Source organism: Aulostomus chinensis, chromosome 7, assembly GCF_037954235.1.
Source record: "Aulostomus chinensis isolate RoL2024-O1b breed Wild chromosome 7, RoL_Achi_v1.0, whole genome shotgun sequence".
Taxonomy (NCBI): Eukaryota; Metazoa; Chordata; class Actinopteri; order Syngnathiformes; family Aulostomidae; genus Aulostomus; species Aulostomus chinensis.
Window position 1 is genome coordinate 21,822,043 of NC_141326.1, and position 18,737 is coordinate 21,840,779.

At 40.8% G+C, this 18,737-nt stretch overlaps 2 protein-coding genes and 1 long non-coding RNA gene across 3 annotated transcripts; 1 reads left to right on the forward strand and 2 right to left on the reverse strand.

The window, feature by feature from the left end:
* The first annotated feature begins 31 nt into the window (after positions 1-31).
* On the forward strand, positions 32-5,423 carry galk2 (galactokinase 2). The gene is made up of 10 exons (XM_086209268.1): positions 32-604; positions 713-801; positions 1,422-1,545; positions 2,060-2,153; positions 2,251-2,397; positions 2,552-2,650; positions 2,844-2,996; positions 3,074-3,284; positions 3,535-3,736; positions 4,145-5,423. Exons 1-10 carry the CDS (start codon positions 555-557, stop codon positions 4,350-4,352), a joined length of 1,377 nt encoding a protein of 458 aa, XP_086065394.1. The 5' UTR covers positions 32-554; the 3' UTR covers positions 4,353-5,423.
* Positions 4,713-14,348, reverse strand: atp8b4 (ATPase phospholipid transporting 8B4). Its single transcript, XM_086209270.1, has 20 exons — positions 13,616-14,348; positions 13,309-13,388; positions 12,809-13,168; positions 11,968-12,164; positions 11,624-11,832; positions 11,141-11,184; positions 10,392-10,557; positions 10,121-10,309; positions 9,839-9,954; positions 9,448-9,612; positions 9,251-9,362; positions 9,059-9,164; positions 8,788-8,902; positions 8,268-8,451; positions 7,729-7,952; positions 7,559-7,642; positions 6,613-6,858; positions 6,200-6,338; positions 5,990-6,120; positions 4,713-5,908 (listed from the first exon to the last, which is right to left on the reverse strand). The coding sequence occupies exons 3-20, from the start codon at positions 12,878-12,880 to the stop codon at positions 5,612-5,614; spliced, it is 2,796 nt and encodes a 931-aa protein (XP_086065396.1). The 5' UTR covers positions 12,881-13,168; positions 13,309-13,388; positions 13,616-14,348; the 3' UTR covers positions 4,713-5,611.
* A 1,024-nt stretch (positions 14,349-15,372) lies between these two features.
* Positions 15,373-18,694, reverse strand: LOC147259060 (uncharacterized). Its single transcript, XR_015117143.1, has 4 exons — positions 18,633-18,694; positions 16,511-16,570; positions 15,570-15,628; positions 15,373-15,486 (listed from the first exon to the last, which is right to left on the reverse strand). It is a non-coding gene; the product is annotated as an uncharacterized LOC147259060 (long non-coding RNA).
* Positions 18,695-18,737: the final 43 nt, after the last annotated feature.

An 18,737-nucleotide genomic window follows, 5' to 3' on the forward strand; every position in this document is an offset into this window, starting at 1 on the left:
CTCGTGTTCAGGCTTATTTCAGGGGATTGGTCCCCTGGTCAGTTTTTCCTAAAACACTGTCAGTTTGTGAAATTTGGAAACAAAATCGGTCACTTTATGCAATGAGATCTTGAAAAGATGCCTCAAAAATGTTCGTCAAACAAAAGAAAAGTCAAATTTTGTGTTCCCAAATTGTGGTTAGAGGCTGTTATGTGCAAGCCTTAAAAGACTGATTAGCGCGATATTGTTGAAGTTTGCGGTAAAACGGTACAATACTTGAAATGCAGTCACGTTAAGGGAAGGTACATTGTGACGTAAAATCCTGAGGTCCCGCCCCCGTCTGTTGGGTCCTTCCGTGTTTGCGCCGCTGCTCCGTCAGCTGTTTCAAAATCAGCTCCTAATTTTGCAACACGGGCTGACCCGGCCTAAACTCCTGTGTGAGAACTGACTTCGGATCAGCAATGTGGCTCCCGGATCCTCGTGTGACAGTCAGCTGATCGCAGTCAGGATATCCGAACTCTCTGAGCTCTGCAGCTAGTCGGCGAACAGTAGAAATAAACACGAATAAGCGAGAAATGGCTTTAAATCCACCCAAGATAAAAGCTTCGATCTCTGCAAATGAAAGGTGAGTGCATGTACGATGTTGATGATTGTCCGGGAAACAGATGGATGAGGAAAGCAGATGTAGTATATGTTGATTAATCATATAACCTCTTATTCTATATTTTTACAGGCTACAAAACTTGAAAAATACTTTTGAAACCAAGTATGGAGAATGTCCTCTCTTCTATGCTTGTGCACCAGGGAGGGTGAATCTTATAGGTAATTCATTTTTAATGGTCAGTTAACAAGAAAAGGTCAAGGCAAATGATACATTGAAAAAAAATTGTGACTGTAAAGAAGACAAACAAGAACAAGACAAAACAAGTTTAACATTTTTGGCTGATGTGGTGATCTGGACCTCAGAAATGAACAATGACATCATGTAAACACAATGTCACGGAGAAAACTATGGGACATTGTAAGTTCCTCAAGTCTGCAATGAATTTAAATGTTCATTTTCATTATTATTATTTTTTTTTATTATTATTATTATCATCATTCTTTTTGAATGACTTCTAAATAGATTTTTAAAATATTCATATAGAAACAAAACAGGACTGTAAGGAATATCCCTTAAAGCATAATTTTTCTCTTAACAACTGTTGCTTGAGTCAGTTTTCTCCTCATCACACAGGTCTCTTCCCACTGTGTGATGTGTAGAGGACTGACTCAAGTTAACACACCTCAGTTGTCAAGAGAAAAAAACAGAAGTGTCACTGCAGGATATTGCGTACCTGATTTCCTCCTGGAATGTTGGTCTCAGTGCTCAACTTAAAAACCTTTTGTCAGTTTATTTGTTTCCTTTTTTATTCACCACTTCTCCTTTTCACATTTAACAGGAGAGCACATCGATTATTGCGGCTACTCTGTGCTTCCCATGGCTATTGAACAGAATATCCTTGCAGCCGTCTCAGTGAACAATTCAGGGAAGATCCAACTGGCCAACGCAAACCCCCAATACAGGTAAATGTATGGAGTTAAAATCACGTCCAAACCTCACAAACACACAAAACATACTACAAAACATACACAAAACTAAAATCTTTCAAGTACAATAAAAAGTATCCTTCAAGTACAAAAAAACAATTCAACAACACGAAAAACTGTCACATGACTTGGCACAATCTTTAGTTTGTACTTGAAAGATTTTAGTTTGTACTTGAATGATGTTTTTTTGTGATTGAGGAAATATGTTTTTTTGTATGTGTAAAACGTGGTGTATTTGTTTCTGAAGCATGGTGTATTTGTTAGATGGGTACATTTCTTATTTGCCAAACAAAATGTATTAGTTTGTGAATGAAGTTTTGTATTTGCAAACCACACTGAGTTTGTTTGTGAATCGTTGGGCGTGAGTAAAACATGTTTTGTGTGTTGGTGAGGTTTTGGCATGATTTTAACTCCATATAAACGGCTCTTAAAGTTGTTGAACTCTTCCATGTGTAATTACTTCTGGAGCTTGTTGTTTGTGTGTTTGCAGTGACTTCAGTGTGTCGTGTTCAGAGGATATAGCCATTGACAGAGATAATCCAAGATGGCACTATTATTTCCTCTGTGGAGTTAAAGGGATTCAGGTATGACATGTGTTTGAGTCTCGTGAGCTGTTGTTCCTAACCAAGGAAGCATATGTTAATGGAATTTATTAAATTAAATATCTTGTATTTAATGCAGGAGAAATTTGGGATCCCTCATTTATCAGGGATGTCGTGTGTCGTCGATGGAACCATTCCTCCGAGCTCCGGCCTTTCCAGTTCTAGTGCCTTAGTTTGTTGTGCTGGACTTGTGACCATGGAGGCAAATCAGAAGTCCCTCTCTAAGGTGAAATTATATTAGGATTTGAAAGGGGAAAAAAAGATTCAGTCCTCTGAAGATCACCAAATCTTTTGCTACAGCAGTCAAGATAAGTGACCACGTTTTTCCTTTTTAAATGGTTTTTGTAATGTTTCTCTCTTTGTATTCTTGATTCCCTCAGGTTGCACTTGCAGAGATATGTGCCAGATGTGAGCGCTACATCGGCACAGAGGGAGGAGGCATGGACCAGTCCATCTCCTTCCTGGCAGAAAGAGGAACTGTATGTCGTAGTCACTCAGTATGAATGAGATGAGATGATTTGTAGAAAACAAATACAGTTTCAAGAATTAATGTATTTTAGTTATAACCCTTACAAAAGAAAGATATAATACAGAGATTACTACATTCGGGTAGTTGTGTATGCTTCAACCGCCTACAGGGATTAGTGTTGAAACTCATCTTCCTGCCATCAGGCGAAGCTGATAGATTTCCAGCCTCTACGGGCCACTGATGTCAAACTTCCAGACGGAGCCGTGTTTGTTATTTCCAACTGCTGCGTGGAGATGAATAAAGCTGCTTCTTCTCACTTCAACATCCGTGTGGTGGAGTGTCGCATCGCAACGAAGGTGCTGAACCAGGTTCTGTAGGGCTCAGAGTGCATGTGCGTTCTTTTACTTGAATGTTTTGTGTGCTGTGAACACAGATGCTGGCCCACGCGCAGGGTCTGACCTCTAGCAGGCTGGTGAAGCTGGCCCAGGTTCAGACAGAGCTGAGGGCGTCCCTGGAGGAGATGGTGCAGCTGGTGGAAGAGGTCCTGCATCTTGAGCCCTACAGCAGAGAGGAGATCTGCAAGGTTCTGGGCATCACGTCTGAGCAGTTTTCTACTGAGCTGCTGAGCACAAATACCCAGCATGGTGAACTTTAGTTTTTCTGCATCTTCAGTTCTTCATCTAATTAATTTCAAGGGTCATCCACCATTCCACATACACACTATATATGAGAGGGCTACACACCGTTTAAAATATTATTTTCCTCTTAAAGTTTAACTGTAATTGTAACCAGTCATAGGTTACATAGTGCTGACAATTAGCTCCAATCTGATAAATGAAAATATTTGACCTTTTGTGTATTCTCTCTCTCTCTCTCTCTCTCTCTCTCTCTCAGTGAAACATTTCAAGCTGCATCAGCGAGCCAAGCATGTTTATGGGGAAGCTGCGCGGGTGCTGCAGTTTAAACACGTGTGTGATTCTGAACCTGTTGGATCCATCCAGCTGCTGGGAGACCTGATGAACCAGAGTCATGCCAGCTGCAGACACTTGTACGAGTGCAGCTGCCCTGAACTGGACCAACTGGTTGAAATTTGTCTGTGAGTGCATCAACCTTTCCCTTCCCAGTAAATGTAACAGTCATGCACACGGCAGAGAGAGAGAGGTCAAAAGAACTTCCTAATCTCTACCAAAGAGGTTATGACTTTTGGGAGCATCTACAGAATTTTCCAAACTTGGTGGAGGAGTGTAGCGTGGGCAAAGGAAGAACTCATTTAATAATGGAAAGAGAAAACCTTGACTGACTGATCTAGTTTTAGAGGTTTAACCGTTAAAAAAGGAGGTGTGAGAAATTTGTGTGTTCGTATCGTCTGCTTTGAGAAATTGAGATAAGGCTTGAGGTCAAGCCATCACCATTTCTATTAACTGCATACATTATGCTGTTTTCCATTAATAACATCTATTTTTCATTGCATAAATATTTTTTTTCTTGTTCCTCTTGGTTTCAGGAAGTCGGGGGCTGTGGGCTCTCGGCTGACAGGAGCAGGATGGGGCGGCTGTGCTGTCTCCATGGTTCCCAGTAAGAACGTGGAGTCGTTTATACAAGCATTGAGGGAAGCATACTACCTCCCTGACTCACGCAGAGCAGCCATGGAAAAACAGAGTCTGTTTGTGTCCAAGCCAGGCGGAGGAGCGGCTATTCTCCTCGAGGAGTGAAGTTTTTTCATTGCGACAAGTCTGCCTCCAAGGAAATAAATGAATATGAGTGAATTTGTTTACATTATAGGGTAACAAATTTGAGGCGTTTCTGTTTTATTTCACCTCTTGCTAGAGATTATTGTGGAATATAAGGGCCAAAGACTTTCATCCCTGTTGCATTATTTCTTACAGAGGGAAAATGTGTTGTGTTAAAATATGATTTTTCAAATTACAAATGTTTGTATGATAAATGTATATTGTGTTGCTAATTCACTGTCTTACGATTCAGATAATGTTGCTGTAAAAGACACAACAACAAACGTTAAGTTTTTGTTGTAAGAAATCCATCAATCTTTTATAGAGTTTTTAAGTGCCACTTTATTATACAAGTATGTTTTTTTAATCATAAATTGGATGAAGCTGTTATGTTCCTCTCTTTTGCTGGTCATGCCATGTGTGTGCGACAGGGAAATCCCTCCCCTGCAGTCAAAATTATTTCCAGTTACTCTTCCTGACGGGTGATCTAATAAAAATGGACATTTATGTGAATCGTCACATTTTTTTAAAAATTCAAATGTATTTACAGAGCACTTTTCAACAAAACAATAAAAATCAATTTAAAATCCTTTATAAAAGAATGACCAAACATAGAAACATGAAAATAGATTTAGCATATAGTGCACAAACATAGAATAAAAATGAAAGATTGGTAGTTAAGAAAAAATAAAATAAATATAAATTTGGATTTTCAATGTAAAATAAATAAAATATAAGAAGTTACTTGTGATAGTCAATAGCAAAATGTTGATCAAATCTGACAAAAAGTCAAAAGAATAAAACATTATAAAACCATTAAAAGCCCAGACTAAGATATACTTTTTACTTTGCTTTTTAAGATGTCAATAGTTTGAGTTCCTCTCAGACCATCTGGAAATGTGTTCAAGTGTCATGGTGCTTAACCGCTGAGAGCAGTGACACCACATATTTATGTTCTTCTTTGTAGGTCAGTTAAAAGCAGAACATGGGGAAGCGAGAGGTCTTCCTGCGCTACAAAACATTTCAGAGAGGTAGCGTGGTGCAAAGCCTTGTAGTGGCTAAACTACACTACTAACTGCTGTCTCATTTGTATATTCAAAAATCCTGTCTTTTGGTAAATGGTTCCTCTAGATAATCATATTTTGATTGGGCTTTTGCATTCTGTTTTAAAAAAAAGTTCACATTCCGACCAATAAAAAAATGAGGTATATCTGTATTGTGCATCTGGTTTCCTGAACTACTCAGTTAGTGTCTATAATATTGCTGCTTCCTGGTTCTGTGGTGTTTTCATCAGAGATGCAAGAGACTTCATTCCTTCTCTTTAACACATTTTCTATCCATGTGGAACTCTGCATCCTGTTTCCAAGGGAACCAGCAGAAGATACTGTGCTCCTCATGTTTTTTCCAGAAGTAATTAGCTCTCCGTAGCCCTGTTGGTGGGAGAAGGCGTAGGCAGATCGGCGGGAGCTTGTCCTGCTTACTCGCCTGAAGTTCTGCTCCTGAGGGTCTGGCCCCTCTCTGGACTGTTGTAGACGGACCTGTTCAAATATAATCATGGGAGGAATTTATTGAAGTGTTGATCATTAACACAACAACTTTAAGAATTAATAGCTCTATACCTTATCCGATAGAGTAGGGAAGAGCTCCACCATCAGAAATCTGACCGCTAAACTGGGTACAACGCACACCACAATAGTGAGCAAAATAACCAACCACACACTCTTTTCAGAGAGTGAGTTGCGGGCCGTGCCTGAGAAAACACAAAGTCAGATTTACTTTTTTCTAAATTTCCATGCATCAGTATGATTTTCTCACTGAGTCACACTCACCAATAAATGGGAAGTGACTTGTAAAGATGCCAAATGTACCGTCACTTTGCAGTGTAAATAAAACAGCAAAGTAGATAGCCAGGCTCCCCCATATGAAGAGATGATTGATTACTGTCCAGTAGTGTGTGTCCAGTCCAATCTATGAAGAGATGCATGAATCTTACATGATTGAGGAGGAAGTGTTGATTTGCAAATTTTTTTTTTAGAAGACATTCGTAAAGTGGATCAACGATTAATAAAAATAATATACAAAATACTATAAAATGTAATCAATGCAAAACTTTGTATTGCATTTATTGTTTATCAAATTTCAAAAGGGCTTTTTTTTCCTCTGTTTTTTAGAAATTAACCTTTCAGTTATAGATAATAGCTTTCTTGCAGTAGTTTCAATCTTGTTTCATTTACACTCTTACCTGAACGTTCACAACAACGATTAAGGATGTTGCTATGGTGACCGCTAACGCTTGTTGGTCAGAAAAGTGCGAGCCATCGTCTCTTGTGATCAGCAAGAAGGCTCCGTAAGGAACAAAGAAGAGCAGGAAAGATGTGGCCGTCCCTTGCAGAGTGCAGAGGAAGAACTGACGTTTGTTGAAGAGAAGATTTTCTTGGCCAGGTTTGTAAAGACTCGGGTAGCGTAGGCTGTTCTTATCACTGACATCCTGCAGGAAACAGAAATTCATCACGTAACATATTTTACTGTATGTGTAAAATATGTTATGTGATGGATGGAGTGGTGGCGTGGTGGTGCAGCGGTCAGCACTGTCGCCTCACAGCAAGAAGGTTCTGGGTTCGAGCCCCAGCTCGAGCACAGGATCTTCCTGTGTGTAGTCTGCATGTTCTGTGCTTGTGTGGATTCTCTCTGGTACTCCGGCTTCCTCTCACAGTCATCAAGAGAGGACGAGGCTGATTGATACTCTAAATTGACCGTAGGTGTGACTGTGAGTGTGAATGGTTGTCTGTCTATATGTGTTGGCCCTGTGATGGACTGGTGACCTGTCCAGTCCAGGGTGAACCACGCCTCAAAAGCCACTGGGATAGGCTCCAGCCCCCCCCCCCCCCCCCCCCCCACGACCCTTAACAGGACAAGCAGAAGAAAACGGATGGATCGATAGAATTTAAGTAAATCAAGTACAAGGAGTTACACGTTTCGTTAATATGACAGTAAAGGCTGTTTATGCTCAAATAGTGGCCTGTCTGACGTGATAGTTTCTTTAAAACAGAAAATAGAAAAGCATGATAAAAATAAATGTGATTTAGTTAGAAATACAAATTAAAGACATAACACAAATGAAAGAGCATCTTGATCTTCTTGATTCAAGAAGTTTAAATCTTTGCTGTACTTTGATTCACAAGCATTACCTGATTAAAAAGTCCCATTGCAATGACTGGCAGGGATGTAAAGACTATATTGAAGAGGGTAATGAACCACTGGTCGTACAAAGTCTGGAGAGACAATTAAACGCATCATTATTTCTACATAAGAAGAAGAAACATTAAAAGGGCAACGTGTTAAATTATAATATTCCTACCTGAGCTGAGAAACCACAGAAGAAACCGTACCAAAAATGTACCAAAGTGAAGGCAAAGTTTTTGTAGAAGAAGTAGCAGAGGAAATGACACATGCGGAAGTAGGACCAGCGTCCATGCACCAGCAAGAGTCGCCGCAGGTGGTGAAACTGAGCGAAGGAGTAGTCTGATGCTAGCACAGCCTGCATCCCTTCCTGACCGCTAACGCCAACACCGATGTGAGCAGCTGAGGAAGAAAAAGAGTAATTTTGGTCACAAGCAGAAACTAAAGTATCAAATATTACATTACTTACATATAATAGAACAACCCTTGAGAGCCAGTCCACTGAGTCAGTGCCATTTGCATGTTGTAACTTGCTAAAATGAAAGTTTGTATCTTTTTCTGCACCTACCAAAATGGGTTCAATGCTTATGGCATGGGAGCACTTATGGTCTCTTAGGATTTTACCAAAAAAAGAAGTTTAAAAACCTGTAGGAGACTTTTATGCTACTTTTCCCAGACCAGGGTGTTCCAGTGTGTCATATCGACCCTGACACTTACCCTTGATCATGCTGACATCATTGGCTCCATCCCCTATGGCCAGAGTGACGGCCCTCTTATGCCTCTTTACCAGCTCCACCACTTGAGCTTTCTGCATCGGAGTGACCCGACAGCAAACGACTGTTTTACACAAGCAGGCCACATCCAACAAAGAAAGCTCCAGCTGTGGTTCCAGAGCATGAGCCTGCAGCAGGACAACACACACACACACACACACACACACACACACACACACACACACACACACACACACACACACACACACACACACACACACACAGCACCTGTTACAGCGAGGGAGCAGGAAATGGAAGCTAAGTGAAGCTGAAGCACGTCAGCAGCTTCTCTCTCATTACACACTCAGCACAGTCAGCAGCAGCCCCAAAGATGCCTGACTCAGCAAGACAATCACTGTTAAACAAACAAAACAAGTCCCACAGGCTTAATTCCCAAAATAACACAAATCACAAGAGGATTGTGCTCCCATCGTTATATATGGTTACACATCTGAGTCACTTACCAGACTGTCACCATTGATGACTAAGGCGTACTCTGCAATGATTGTTTCTTCAATCCTCTCCACATCTCCAGCACTGCTGACTCGACTCAGACGGAGGATGTGCTCCTTGGCACTCCTGAGGAGGAACGTGAGGCAGTAAATGGTTTTTTTTTTGTGTAAAATTCCATCTTCAATTGAAAGACGTATCTCACATAAAACAATTCAACAGCACAATCAGTCAGGAAACACAGTAATATGGATATTTCCTCTGGGACATTTGTGTGTGTGTCACCTGAGCTGCTGCTGCACCTCCACCAGAGTGTGACCGGAGATGACAAACACCTCCCTCATGTCGTCTCGCAGCAGGTTGCAGGAGTAGCCAATGTTCATGGCTGTTTCTGCAAAGGAATCAGTTCAATTAAGTCACCAGCAACTACAATATAGTTCAATGTCTGTTTGGTAGAGATGTTCATGTTAGAATGACCTAGTTTGTCTCCTGTGAGGACCCAGATCTTGATGTCAGATAGATTTAGACAGGCGATTGTTTCAGGCACTCCTTCCTGAAGTTTGTCCTCTATTGCTGTGGCTCCTAGAAGCTTCAAACAGGACAGTAGAGTTTCTGCAGAGCCTGGATCAGTTTGCTCTCTCTCAAAGGACACAGACACACAATGTCAATTTTACCTTCAAGCCCTGCTCGATCTCCTCGTACAGAACCCCCAGCTGTTCCTCGCGGTTCTCCATTTCAGTGCTGGCAAACAGGAGCTTCTTCATCCAAACACGAAAACAGTCTTCATCGAGATCTTTGTAAGCCAGAGCTAATGTCCGAAGCCCTTCTCCAGCAAATGTCTGCAGATAGAAAAGGGGAGAAAAAAAGCAGCCAAGGAATTTCTTTGACAGGGAGACCATGTTTTTTGGTAGCAGTCTTCTGTCTGCAACAGCTAAGAGGCTAACTTTTAGTGATGGGCAGACTACTCATAGCATAGTCAGTAATACCTGACAAATTCATGTATATTTACAGTGATAACATCTCACTTTGTGTGTTTTTGTACATTTGCTTTCTAATAACACTCACACTGAGATGCTCGGAGGTCGTACACATGAGGTTGAGACTTGACGGGTCCAAGCGGTCAAAGATGATCGTGTCAGCTCCTTTGGAGTACAGTTTGATCTGGCCTTGTGGAAACCTCACTACAGAACCCAAACACCAACAAAAATATTATTATGTTTTGTCACAGGTGAATCTCAATTCATAAAATAAATCGCAGGGTCCCTAATCATAAATAAGTTTATGATGTTGATTTTGAGGTTTCAATGAAGTCTCGATGACTGCTGGTGAGCATGGTGAAGACTTAACCAATGACACTCATTCTCTTGCGCACGTTGTTGAAGTCCAGTATGGCCAGCAGCTGATAGGTGACAGCTTCTCCCATCTCGCACAGTGTGATGGTTTCTGGGGTTCTGGCCCTTAAGACAAATCCAAAGTTCCGTGCAGCAGTGACCAAAGCTCCCTCATCGGGTGACTGAGCCTGGAACACCAAATCCCCTACAAAAGGAACGTAAGTTGCATGGCTCTCTTCAGTTATACCTGTTCACAGCTGTACTACTGCATCATGTGGGTAGTCTACCTTCGCTCTTCTCCTCTGGCATCACTGTGTGGCACAAAGCCAGCAGTCTGAAGAACTCCTGCACTGACGGATCCTGCAGTTTGATGGCTTCAACCAGGCTGCCATCGTAAAACTTAAACCTTCTGTCACACAGAGGGTTGAAGGAAAAGTCCACGCAGGTTGTTTTCTGAAGGCACAACCAGCATGTTAGAGGACACTGTAGAGGAAAGAGTTTCAAACATTCCTCATTTGTCTTGACACAAGTGTTCAAGTTCAAACACTCCAGGAAACAATATTGCTCCTTTTTGACCAAAGGGACAAGGAACTTTTGGAGGAACTAATTCCATCTGTATGTTTTGGTCGAAATTTTCTTAATTGGTTCTTCTTCTTTTTTTCAACGGCCAAACCACACAAACCGAGATGCATCATCTAGCAGAACAAGAAACCTTACAACTGATGGGCTGACAGTGAGGTACAAGCTGAACTAGCTGTTAAGGCTGAGGACAACATCCAGCAGGGTTGTAAACAGAGACCCAAAATGAAGAAAAATAAAGCTTCTTTTTTAATTTAAAAAGACGAAACTATAAAGAGGAGCTCTGGATCAGATATGGGCTTTTCTCTCTCCTGAAACACCACAAACATTTCGTCAGAATATATGTCAAAGCATTCTCATTCTTAAGGAGTTTTAAATCACCATCACAGTGTGGAGCCACAGTTACGAGTCAATGTGCTGGGAGGAACGTGAACCCGTTCAGATCTTCAGTACTTGCCTCTGTTATTTCCACCTTCTGGTTGAATTCATCATAGACGTCACCTTCAAGATAAAAATGTATATTGTACATATATAGAAATGTAGCTTTGCCACTTTGTTTCAATATTTAAACTCATAGTGGTCTAATAAAATCTGGTGAACCAATTAATTACAACTGCCAATGATATATTACCATGAATCAAGTCACAGGGGTTTAATAATGGAATTTGACTGCAGGATGGAAGAACTTCCACGAAAATGAAAAGATGCAAGTGTTTTGGTTTGGATGGCAGCACCTCAAATGAAAGTTAGTGGTTGATGGAGGCTGCGCTACACTTTTGGATAAACGCCACTTCCTGTGATTCTATGGAGTGACAGGAGTGGTTGAAATGGGCTGTAAAATGAGCGCTGACTTGAGTTGAATTATTTCTTTATTTTAAACCAGAAGTGTCATGTTAGCCAAGTACACCAATTTTATTGACAACTGTACAAGGGTTCGTACCGTATGTCTGTCCATTAATGGAGCATTTGCTGAAGACCATTATGTTTTGTGTGAGGGTGCCCGTCTTGTCAGAGAAAATAAACTCCACCTGGCCCAACTCCTCGGTCAGCGTGGTTGTACGAGCCTCAGCGGCCCTGTTTGTCGGGCTGGAGTACATCCTCAGGTCCCAGTTAATGAAGTAACTGTGACCAAGACGCAGAACCTCTACACTGAAACAAGATTTAGAATACCAAAGTAAACTTCAATGAAATCTGCAAGGTGAGGGGAAAGATATTGTTGCGTGTAAATGTCTGTGTACTATTTTCAAATTAAAGTCCTTCCATTTCACCTCTTTGTTTCCATACCTGACATATAAAGAAATGGGAACAACAGTGTTAAGAATGATGATGTAGGACCAGAAGTTGAGGAAGCCGGAGAAAACAGCACTGCTCTGGGACTCATCCCAGGCCAGAAACACCTGGAAGTTTCTGCCAGAATGACTCTCCCAAATCGTGTTTCCAATGGCCAAAATAACTCCTATACAAATGAGGAAGGCAAAGATCTGAAATACAAAACCAGCGTTTACTGCGCGTTTCATCAGGCATTAAACAATCATCATTACAGATTGGAGATATGTTCTGCTTTCATGCATCTTTTATTTATAAGAATTTTCAAACATCCTTGCCACAGCCAGACAGGCAGATATAGTTAGATATAGTTATAGCAACAGTTTTGGCCTTCATTAACAGAACTAGAGTTGTGCACAACGTTTGGTATGAAATAAGAATTTGAAATTTCAATATACTGAATAATAACTTGTACTCAGATAGATAGCAGGAACTATTTTCCAAACTGGGCAAAATGACTTCATGCGGCACATAGAAGCTCCTATTGTAACTTCTGCAAGCAAATTGAATCTTGAGGAGCAGCTGCAACCACCAGATCCAGATCTATCCAGAACCTGATATATTTAGACGGATGTATGTTAACACTTACCACCATCTACAACTTATTGTGCTAAGCTAACTAGTGTCTGAGCTCCCTACAGCAGGCACATCCGGGGGAATGGAAAAATAAAGACAATCCTCAACAAGTCTATTAAGCTTCTTTTTTTTTTTTTGCAGTCACAGTCAATCATGTTTTCTGATGTTGCGCAATATGCATTTTGTGTGCTTTTTACTTTCACATAGGCTAAAAGCAACTTACCCACAAAACCAAAGTGTTCATCAGTTTGTCAATGCTGGTTCTCTTGAATTTAGTCCTTCCACAGTTCTGCATCAGTTTGGTTTGCAGTCCTACAGGAGGGACAGGAAGCGACAGTCACTGTTGTAGAAGCTTAAACATGGAAAATAAAATTAAAAAATACATTTGACAGAACTGAATGAAAAAACAAACAAACCCACAAACCAGCAAAAATCACCATTCCAAAGCACCACTCGGTGTTTCTGAGTACACAACCTCGCAACAAGATTTTGTCATTATCCAGAGGGTATTTATTATCTTCCCAGAACAAGGTTCCTGTAAATTTATCCAGCTTGTTGTTTGGTGGCTCACAAATGACTTCCCCTGAGGGACACAGAACAAAAGTTTACTACACATACTAGATATGCAAATTTACAAACAGTTAAGTGTGAGAAAACATTTCCATACTACAACCTGAGGAGTCAACAAATGATTTGAATAAAATACGTTAAGCGTCACATCACCATCAAATTGCACCAGCTTTGTAATATCTTCCAACCCTGAGGTGACGGTCAAGGCCTGACGAACCTTCAGATTTGTCTCGCTGTTTGTAGAGAGATGGAGAATATTTAAAAAACATTTTCTGTCTATTATAATTACAAAATTTACTAGAAAAAGGACAGCAATCTGGTTTTTGCCCAGAAAATTTAATTAATTTTACATTACTTAGGTAATTGTTGCAACTCCTCCTTATGTAAACTTAAAAAAAAAAAAAATTCTTGCTGTTTGCATTTCTTCAGTGTAACTTTGTACAGCTGGAGCTTCACTCACCCGTCTAGTTCTGCAGTCTGGATATAACACAGTCCATGGGGCTCACTGCTACAGAGGAGAAGGATGTCTGCCTGTAAACAAATATAAAACACAAAAAAAATGCAATAAATCAATGCCTGCACAACTCAACCTCAACATCAGCACTCTGCATCCCCTCACAGAATTCCATGTTAACTTAATCTCTTTATTTTTTGCTTGTGTATATTCAGGCAGTACACAGAATTAAAAGACAGAATATTAATGAAAAAAAACAGAATCAGCACAATCTCAGAGTTGACTCACTGCAACGAACTGATTCTTCTCTATTTTGATGATGTCCCCTACACAGACGTTCATCCATTTCTCAGTCTGCAAACTTTTTGATTCGAGACGAGAAAACACTTTACAGTAATTGAACAACATGCAAAAAACATTGTGATTTGGCTTTTGAAACAAATACAAACACACAGGATCACGATAATGTACCTTCCCCTGATGAGAACCTGCGACTGGCGGTTGTTGACTTGCTGGTCACTTTTATAACGGAACTGAAACGTAAAAACTAATTAAAGCTGCAAGCAGCGTTGTTAGGGCCTGAGCCCCCGCGCGGCCTACGGCCGCGTCCTTGACACTGGCCCCAATCCAACGGTGTAATCGGCAAATCCCTAGGCCTTGTAGTTTAGGAGATAGGAGCCTCAGTGCGCTGCACAGTGTGACTGCAGAGCTGAGAACAGAGCTGCCAGCTGGCCCTTTAAGAGCCCCTCCCCCGCTGCACTGTGTCTGATCTGTGCTAGAGTGGAGAGAGTGGAGGATTAAGAGAAATGTAGTGTGTAAAAGCTGAATAAGTTGGCATACGTTGGTCAAAAGTCACACAAAATACCATATTTTTGTAGGGATTTTTGTCAGGAATACAGTGGTGTGTTTTTAAAAGCTGTGGAATGTATGGTGTAGATGTGAGAAGCATTTGTTTGAGAGTATGTACCCTGAGAGGACACGCTCTCCCCATAGACTTCCATTGTAAGGCGAAAAGTGTCTCCCCCACTTTGACGGCTCATAAAATCCAAACCGAGCGCGTAGTATATTAACCTTGAACAACTTTTAATCAGCACAGTTGGGAGAGTAATGTGTGAAAGTTTGGAAGCCCTGGCATTTACGGTTTAGGAGGAGATAGATTTTGTTCGGGGCGCAAAATTGTCCAAAATTAGACATTCGTGTCCAAATTGTGGACATCCTGTTACAGTTAGGTCAGGGGTGTGAGTGTATGATTTATCCGTCTTGATGAGACGAGTTCAATGGTGTTTGTCCCATGTCTGTAGGACATTCCTACAGTCTGTGGCGTGGTTTTTTGTGTATGTAGGTGGCGCTATTGAGTAGAGCGCCTCTTTTTTTTTTAATTATCGAATTTTTCGCCGCACCCGATGTGCTTACCAAATTTGGTGAGTTTTCATGCATGTTTAGGGGGTCAAATTTACTTTTGAAGTGGCGAGTGTGACTTCGAAACATAATAGGGTCTTCGCCAGGGACTGGCTCAGGCCCTAATTATAAGAATAGGAGATGGAAGATGACGCTTTTAGAGGAGCTGCAGAGACTTGGCACTAACATAGTCATCTGTGGCGTCCTTGACTGCAGTGATCACCAGCACCAACACCAAAGGCACGATGGTAGTAAACCAGGACAGAGAGGATATTTTTGGAATTAACTACGTGCAAAGAAAAATCTTTGTTAGCCCACATTGTTCAACCATTAGAAACCGACCAGCTACTTCCCCTCAAACCTACCTGCAGTATCAACAGCACTACGAAGTACGCGTTTGCAACCCTCTGGAACTGCTCGAACAAATTGATGGGCAGGAAGGTGAAAACGTTGTACTTGGAGGTTTTGATTCGGTTGTCCTGCAAAAAATGATATATTTCTTTGAACGCATTCGTAGGTAAATAAATGAGACAAAGCTAAAAATCTGAAAATTTCTACTTACAGTATAACAGAATTTATCAGTGTAGTCCCGCGCGTTGGCTCTCACACGGCGCTCTTTCTCTAAACGTAGATACTTGTCGTTCATTATAAAGATATCCATCAGGCACAGCTTAGGTTTTTAGACACTTCTCTGCTTGGTTTCAGAGGTCAAGATCAAGCTCAAAGACCCACTGCAGAGTGTGGCCTGTAAACACTGTCCGACCATGACCGTTTTCACCAAAAAATAAACACCTCTTACATCTGTAGCTACAACTCATGACTCCGACCTCCAGGTGCTGCATCGAGTTTCACTGTAACTCTACTCACTTGTGCCTTTTAGGTATGGAAGCACATTCAGTACAAAGAATAAGGGGACAACCCTTCTCACCCAGCTATCAGTTACTACGACAATCAATTATTAAGAAAGGCTTTAGGTTGTTTCTCTGTTTAAACATTTAATTAGAGGAGGTGCGATAGGCAGTATCGCTTTTCCTGCTGCAGCTAAATGTCATCTCTTCAAACTCAGCAGAGTCCTGAGCAACCGTGCAAGTCACATCATTGATCAAACCCTAATTAGTCTTTATCGCAATTAAATCATTCATTTTCCTCCATTTGTCTTACACCAATGTTGGATGCTTTTTAATGATTAAACTCAATAGATTAAATAATTTCTTGGAAAAATAGATGACGGCACGCTCACTGTACCGGAAGTTCACCTTTTTTCCACAGGGGAAAAAAAACCTATTGCTGCGTCTTTAAATAAACTTCAAAACCTGAACGTCAGCAAGGCACAATGCCACCTCTCAGTGTATGTGGGGGGGGGGGGGGGGGCCTTGGATACTGTTGGTTGTGTCTCTGCTCTGAAACCAGGAGACCCACACTGAGAACAACATTAAGATACTAAAGACCTGAGCTCTGAGTTGATGGAGATTTAATGGAATAATTTAAAAAAAAAAGTCTTACCAACGTTAACATTTCTCTTCCAGAATGTCATCCTCTCCAGTGACCTCCAGAGGGATCCCCCTACACACACACACACACACACACACGAGGGGAACTTCTGAAAAGTGTGGAGCAGAACATTTGCAGGGGAGGATTGCGTCCAAGTGTGCAATACAAGAGGCAAAGAATAATATTGTCTTGTTTATCTTCTGTTCAGACAAGCAGCTTCAATCAAGTGGTTGGTGTGAGCTGCAGCATGCAGGGTGAATAAACCCCCAATGCCTGCGTCCCAGCTCATCCACTGAAACCTGAGTGCATCACCTCGAAACAATATGTGTATCTTCTTTCAAAATGTACTGTATGTATCTGATGTGCTTTTCTGCTAGTAGCAGCATGGAGTTTTAGCCTAAATTTGCTAAATTATAATAAAAGCCTCCTCGTTTCTTACCTTGCACAAGTTTGGCAGAGGTTAGTGTTCAGTGGCGACTTTTTATTTCCATTATTTCACCGCAGCAAACGCCAATTTCCTCCTGAATAAATGTGTCCGGAAATTCTAGACTTATTCTAGACTCTAGACGGATCAATATAATCGCGCTGCTCCTAGACGACACCAGAGCCAAGACGCTGAGGAGCTCCAGCTTGGAGATGCGTGCCTGCGCGTGTGTGTGCGTGCATTCGAGCGCATCCCCACTCTCTGGGATCTCTACGATGCAGATGTAGACGTTGACAGCGTTGATGATGCTCTTCCCAGCACGTAACCTACTTTTAGAGTCTTTTTAAAAAAAAAAGAATTTTAAATTCACTATCAGTAGTGATAATAAACGAAGCGCATGTTCAAAAACTAACGTATTCCTTGTGAAACTTCAGTGTTTCTTGAATCTGTTTAAAGGAACATGCTGCTTTATTGATAAAAAAAAAAAGGTCAGTCACATTTACATGAATATGGGTGACAAAATAGCACCACTTTACAGTTGAACCCAGCACAGTTCAGTTGTAATGTACTGCTTTAGTTTTGTCAATGTAATATCTAACCGTAATGACAAGACATTCCTTCCTTTACTTATCTGCAACTTATGACCAACAGTCTTATCAGCTATAATAACTTAGGATGCATGTTGATCACCATGATTACTAAAAAGGAGATAAGATTAATTGTTTATGGACAGATAATAGTTATTAAATTTGATGCTATTCTGTAGAATTGCCTTTGTTGTAGTCTTCTTGATCTCACAGCTGGGTATTTGTATGTTTGGCAATGGAACACTCCTGTCACATTCCCTGGAAGTGAATATTCTCTCTGCTCAGTGAGTGTACAAGCAGGATTTGTGACATCACAAACGAAGTAACAGTGTACTCTAACAGTGTGGTAGTAGTATTGTTACTATAAGATGGATATTACTTCTTCCAGTGGTAGAAGGAGTACACAGTTCCTTTGCTTAGATAAAAATAAAAGCCTCCATTTAAAGTTCTACTGAACTGAAAGTAATTAAATTTGGGATGTTGAGTTTACTCTGCGTATCAAAGTAAAAAGTATACATTCTGCACAAGGTTTGTGTATTCCAAATCTTGAGAGTATTCACAGTTTTTATCCACTGACCTCTAAATGTCACTTAAAGATGGTGACCATCATAGCTGTCATCATCATCACCACCATCATAGCTCCCATCATCATCATCATCATCACCACCATCATAGCTCCCATCATCATCATCATCATCACCACCATCATAGCTCCCATCATCATCATCATCACCACCATCATAGCTCCCATCATCATCATCATCATCATCATCACCACCATCATAGCTCCCATCATCATCATCATCATCACCACCATCATAGCTCCCATCATCATCATCATCATCACCACCATCATAGCTCCCATCATCATCATCATCATCACCACCATCATAGCTCTCATCATCACCACCATCATAGTTGTCATCATCATCATCATCATCACCATCATCACCAACATAGCTGTCATCATTATTATCATCATCATCATCATCATTTAGCATGTTTTCATGCAAAACAGATAGGTTCAGATAAATATTAGGATGAAATACCCTAAAAGGCAAATACTCCATTAGTACACATACCTCAACATAATATTTAGATTAAAAAGAATACTAATACTTACTCTCTCCAACTCTGATCAAGACGTTTGCTTGTAACTAAGAACTCTCACTGTGTGGCAAACAGAGTATTTGTTACTACGATATGGATAAGGTTACTTCCTTCACCG